Below are 6,278 nucleotides of genomic sequence, written 5' to 3' on the forward strand. Positions count from 1 at the left end.
AACCTCACACTGCCCCTGGTCTGAGCTCACAGCCCTGATATGTCTCCTGCCAGGGTACCTATCACACTGGTTGTATTGATACTTGCCCCCACTGAACCAGGAGCTCCGTGACAACAGGGCCGCTGTGCCTGGCACAGAGAGGGTAACTGGTAAATAGGGCTGATTGAAAATGGGCTGGCTTTGCACTGCAGGGCCAGCTCCCCATTGGCAGGAGACAGCCCCACCATTTCTGCCTCGCGGGGGTCCCAGCCAGTGCCCAGAAACGCTTCTGAGGCTAATCCCCAGCCCCACGGTGCCGGGAGCTGCCCGCCCACGCCTGCCTGAGGTGCCCAGCGTGCTGCAGTGTGTCAAGATCCTTATGTAACACCCCGGCACCCACGTGGTGCCAGCCCCCGGAGAACCCACACCCAGTCCTTAAGAAGCCCATCCTCTCTGCGGCCCTGGGCGGATGGGGCCAGGGCTGCTCCCTGGTCTTCCCAGCAGGGGAAGGAGGAAGGAGGCTGGAGCTGCCACCCGGGGCCAGCGTGGCCTTAGCAGTGCCAGGGGTACCCCAGCTCGGGCACCAAGCTGGGCAGGCAGGTCTGCCAAGCACGGGCCGGGGTGCAGGAGGCTGTCCCTCTGCCAAGGGGCAGTGGGTAGCACCAGAGGGCACCGGCTCCGGTCAGAGACCAGGTTCAGGTCCTGCTTCCTTTACTCACTCCCACCCCAGCCTCGCCTCGGTCCCCTCGTCCGCTCCAGGAGGGTCAGCGATGCCACCTCATGGGGCCCTTGTGAGGGGGCAGCCACCAGAAAGCACACGCCAAGCGCCGTGGCACTAACAACTACAATGGCAATCACTGTTCCCCGCTGTGTCTCCCCTAGTCACGTGTGGCCTCTTGAGCTTAAGTTAATTAAGGTAAAACATTCTGTCTCACCGCCACATTTCAAGGCCTCAGTGGCCACATACAGCTTAGTGGCTACTGTGCTGGACCACCCATTATGGAATGTTTCCAGAAAGTTCAGCAGAAAGTTTAGCCCTTGTCAGCGGTGCTGGTGACATTATTATTCATACAAGAAACTTTGGGTTATTTTTGAAAGAGCGAGAGGACAATTTGGGGGAGAAAAGCTAAGAAGTCACCAGGAGGAAGAGAGCTCGTCTTCCTGCCCTGGCAGCCGTCACTTGCCACCGTCCTTGAGCAGCTTCTAATGAGGCTGGAAGAGGCTGGCCTGTCCTCCCGGGGCCACACCTTGATCTGTCTGTCTGGTACCCCCTCCCCCCCCTGCCCACTCACCCCCACCACCAAACCAAAAATGGCCCACTCCCTGGCCAAGGTCTCAGTGGCAATGAAGCCGAGGCTTCCGAGGATGGCCTCGAGCTCAGAAGGCCAGGACGCCCACCCCCATTCAGCCCAGAGGTGTGGAGGTCAGTGTGTGGGGAGAGGAACCCCACACACCGCATCCCTTGACCACCTGGACACGGCTCATCACTCTCCGCTCAGGATCCCTGCTTCACCTGGCCCCTGAGGCTCCTCATACCTGCCGGCCTCCTACTCCCTGGCCCAGAATCAGAGACCCCGTTAAAGCCCTTCTTCTGCTCAGTTCCCTCTCCCGGAGGAGCAGCCTCTGCACCTGTAGGTTCTCGCCTCCATTGCCCTCTGAGCACGTCTCCTATGGCCCTGGCCTCACTGCTTTACCTCCTGCCACAGGGCCTTTGCACCTGCTGCCTCCTCTGCCCAAAACACTGTCCCTTCAGAGAGCTCCAAGCCTTGACCCCTCATTTCTCACAGTGTCCCCTCCAAGGGCCCCCTAATAAATAAATATTTCATGAGAAGCCTGAAGTCCAACACTTGATGGTTAAGGTACACAACCAGCCGTGATTCAGAGAGCACGTACCACGTGTGTGCCGTGTGCCTCTGTGCGAGACGATGCACGCGCAGAGCCAGCTACAACTCCGGCCGGGAGGGGAGGTCCGCCAGTCCAGGACCCAGCTGGGGTGCTGCAGGCTTGGTCAGCTCCAAAGAACCAGGGAAAATGGACCCTGTGGCGGGGTCTGAGTGCACTGGCTGGGGATCCTGGCATGACCCTGGGCTGACAGGGATGTCCCGTGGACACGGCATTGCTTCATCTAAGCGTCAGCTTTGGGATAACCTGGCCGGAGATGCACCGTCCTCTCTTCTTAACCAATAAGAATAAAAATACTGACCACCTCAAAGGGCTGTGATCAGGATTGGAGGAGATGTTGGCGCATCCCAGGCCCCTGACTGGTCGATGTTAACACGCTGTGCTTTCCGTCTTCTCCCCATCCCCCCGGCCCCTCTCCGAACCGCAGCCAGAGGGATCTTTCCAGCGTGCACAGCTGCTCAGGCGCCCCTTTGCCTAAGACGGTCGTGTGGCTCCACGCACAAGCTAGAATCCGAGGGCTTTCCAGAAGCCGATTCCTCATGGGTGGGAACACAGCTCAGTAAACGCTCATAGAATGAATTAAGGAGGGAATGATCGTCTGTAGACCTAGTCAGTGGGGGTGTTTAGGGAGCAGCAGGCGACCTCTTGGTGTAGAGCATTATTCGGAGCCCGGGTAGCACGGGGAGCCCCAGTCTGGCTCTGCCCACCTAGAGATGGCGTACATGATTCTTAGTCTGCATCAGCTGTCCGGAGACACCCTCGTTGGCCCTTCCGTGACCACTGAATCCTCACATGCTGATCCACAGTAAGGTTCAGTCTAAGTCTTTTATTAAGGGCTTTTCTGTATTCTAGTGCTCCGAAAAGCGTCTTTCTGCCGTGGCCCCTCTGAGGTCGCTGGCACGTTGAGCTTACTGACCACAATGCCCCATTCTGAAGCAGTAAGTGGTTCTGCCCCGGGCCCCAGATAGAGGGCCAAGGGCCCAGGGCCCAGGTGCACCCCGGTGCCTGGCTCCCCGCCCTCTCCTCACCTGGCTGGGCCCTGGACGCTGATCAGGCCCAGGTCCTCGGAGCTGTCGACGAGCTGGCACCGGAACCTCCAGTCCTGCAGCACCGTGGTGATGTGGGACCAGTTGTGCTGGGCCACAGTCCCGCCCACGGCCAGGTAGTAGCCATCCCCTGCAGGAGAAGCACGGGACTCAGCGCAGGACCCCGGGCGCAGGAGGCGGGGCAGAGGGGGTGGCCCGAGGCCTCGTGGAGAAAACAAACTCTCTTTCCTTGAAAGTGAACGACAAAGGCCCAAGCTATGGGGACACTCCCAAGGGACCCCGGGTTCTCATCACCCGCAGGACGAAATGTGGGGAGGAGGAGCTGGGTGCGGGACCCCCTGAGGGCTGCACGTGTCAAGGGAGCATTTTCTGGGAGAGCCTGAGGCTTTCTCCCACTTCTCAAGGGGCTTGTGATCCAAGAAAGCGTAAGAGCTCCCAGCACCGTCACGCCGTGGGGAGACTGTGAGTCCCACCTCAGCCGCCAGTGCTGGGTGAGCTTGGACAAGTCTCTTTCCTTCTCTGAGCCTCAACGTCCTGACCAGCTCCCATTTCTCTTCATATTCCCATGGCCCCCCGGTCTCTAGGATCCCTGCCATGGCCTTATGGGGGCTGGTGCTGAGCCGGGGCGTTACAGGCAATACACCGTTGATCCTTCCGAGAAGACTGACACTCGTCACCACCCTCGGGTTTCAGAAAAGGAGATTGAGGTTCAGAGAGGTCACACAGTGTGAGAAGACTGGCCTCTGTCCAGCTCTGAGTCCACGGCCTGTGGAGCATTCACTGGGCCACACTGCCACCCGGGTACTGCTGAGCAGAGGGGAGCTCACCTTGGCCCAGTGTCCTGGGAGAGCCACTGCCCCGGGGGGCTGTGACCTCAGACAGCTGTGTGGCCCTGGACCCCTCATGCAGCCTGCCTGAGCCTCCGAAATGTCATCTGCAATTTGGGGTGAACGCACCTCATCCGCAGGGATGCTGTGAGGTTCAGCCACTGTGTGTGCCCTGGGCGGGCAGGCTCTCACTGACTACTCCGCCCATGACCTGGTGGAGGTGGCAGGCCTGGAAGGGGCTTCGTTCCTCTGCATTTTCGATGCGCCCTTCTCCCCATCCCATTCCCTCCCTTCCTTCCAGCAGGGATCCCCCCATCTCAGAGTGATGGTACCCAGTCAATCCCTGACTTCCAGCCTCAGTTTCTGCATCTGTACAATGGGAATGAGGCCAGAACCCCCCCCCCCCACAAGGCTGCTGGGGTGATTGAAGGAGCTATGGTGGCACCAGGAGCCCGGCTTGGGGCTCAGGAACAAGGAACCGGGATGGTTACGCACTGGGACACTCATCTCCCTCCCCGGGGGTCCGGTCCTGCCCAAGGGCTGCTTCTCTCAGCTTTCAGCGCCATTCACTCTGGGCCCCGCAGGGGGGCCGGCCTGGCACCAGCCCCCAGCCCACTCTGGGCAGAGCTGGCATTGTCCGTGGGAGGGGGGCAGCAGCTCTCGGGGAGGCTCCGGAGTCTGGAGAATCCTGCCTAGACACCCTTCTGCACACTGGCCCCCACTCCCCGAGGCTTCCACAGCAGTGGAACAGCATGTCACTGTGATCATAGGTGCGGGCACCTACTATAATTGAAAAAGAGACACGTTCCACTTTGCTTCTCCGGCAGGGGAGCGTGAAGCTCGTAGCAGAGCCCAGACGGGGACAGGGGACAGGGTGGGGTGGGGGGCCTGGGGCCTCTGCTCCCTCCCCAGAAGCACTCGCTGGCTGGGCTCTGATGGAAGGTCCTGGAGTTGGGACGGGTCAGGCCACCACACCTGGAAGCATGAAGCTGGGAACACTTCGCTCCCTCCAAGCCAGGGTTCCACCAGCGGCAGCGGGGGAGGAGCAGAAGAGCCCCTGGCTTTGCCATCAGCCCCCCACGTGGAGACCCCAGCCGGAGCCCTGGTCATCCTCCCTCCCCGTCCAGGTGACCTCTGGAACATCCCTGACCTCGTCACCCCACGTTCTGTGTGCCCGTCTGCGCCCTCAGTCCTGGCTGTCCATCCAGACCCAACTCAAAGGCCAAACAAACGAGCTGATCCCCAAAGGATCCCCTGCTACCTGGGCTGGGGTCTCTTGGGACGCTGGATTGAGAACACCTCTGATGACCGAGTCTCCAGCAGCACCCTCTACCCCAGTGCCCGGAGCACGCTCCGTGGCCCCCGCGTGGCCCCGCCCGTCTACAGCCATGCCGAGACCCCTCCCAGGGGGACTTGAGCGTTAACTGAAGCCACCTGGCTCCAGACAGACGGCAGCTGCTGGGCCTGGCCTCCTCTGGGCAGCTGTCTCTCATGAAAAACATCCCGAAGTGCCAGGTCCTGAGGTCAGCGGTCAGCCCAGGTCCAGGTCCAGCCCACACGGCGGACATGGCAGGGAGGGCGGTCAGAGGGCAGGCTCCAGGGCTCTGGCTCGGGCCGGGAGCTGTGGACTTTATTTTGTACTTTTCAGAATTGTCCAAATGTTTCCTACAGGTATGTACTCCTTTTGCGATATAAAGTACTGTTCAAAATCACATTTAAGATGGACAGCTGCTTTATACACAACCTTGATCACACGTGAAACGCACATCCTCTTGTCTTAATGGTGATCTGACCTAACAGGTATAAACACGCGCACTGAATGGACATGCGTGTTCACAGCAGGAACGGTACTGCTCTTTTAAGGTTGAAAATACAAGGTCCATATGTGGGTTTTCTGTGCTTAGCGGTGAAGGCGGGACCTTTAGCACGCTCCACAGACCACTGTAGACTTCCGTGTCATCTGCGCACGCCCTGGCAGGTCAAGAACCCACCAAGTGCAAGCCTCCCCAGCAGGCGGCCGTTTAACTTGAGGCAGACGCCCCCAGCGTCCAGGAGGAACATCTCCGGGGTCCATTAACACCTCCCCTTCCCCTCCTCTCAGAGCCTCTGCTCTTCCCGCCCTGGCAGGCAAGTTCTCCAGGGCCAGGAATCCACCAGAATCATCAGGAAGGGCACAAGAAGCTGCCCCCTTGGGCCGTGGCTCAGCTTACAGAGCCCTGGTGACACCTCCCCCCTGTGACAGGGACTAGTTTCCAGGTGGGGAAACAAGCTCAGGGAGGCTGCTCCCCAGCCCTCCTGGCACCTCCAGACTCTCGCTCCACTCCCTGCAGCAGCTCAGGGAGGTGGGTCATTTGTCTCCACTTCACAGACAGGGAAACTGAGGCTCAGAGAGGCGGGCCCCGAGCCAGGCAGTGGCAGAGCCAGGATTTCAGGGACCTGCACACTCACTGGGGTCCCTCTGTTCTGTCTCCCTAGCTAGACTCGCTGTCTAAGGATGGCAGCTGTGGCTGGACCGGGCCTCCCC

General features: G+C 60.1%; 1 protein-coding gene across 1 annotated transcript in view; it reads right to left on the reverse strand.

Moving 5' to 3' along the window:
* The window catches only part of SARDH (sarcosine dehydrogenase), a 58,070-nt gene that overhangs the window by 18,159 nt on the left and 33,633 nt on the right, over positions 1-6,278 (reverse strand). The window contains exon 15 of the mRNA XM_007453080.1: positions 2,910-3,057. Coding sequence (XP_007453142.1) covers positions 2,910-3,057 — 148 coding nt within the window. The remainder of the gene's footprint in view (positions 1-2,909; positions 3,058-6,278) is intronic.

The sequence above is a fragment of the Lipotes vexillifer genome, unplaced genomic scaffold (assembly GCF_000442215.2).
Source record: "Lipotes vexillifer unplaced genomic scaffold, Lipotes_vexillifer_v1.1 scaffold149, whole genome shotgun sequence".
Taxonomy (NCBI): Eukaryota; Metazoa; Chordata; class Mammalia; order Artiodactyla; family Lipotidae; genus Lipotes; species Lipotes vexillifer.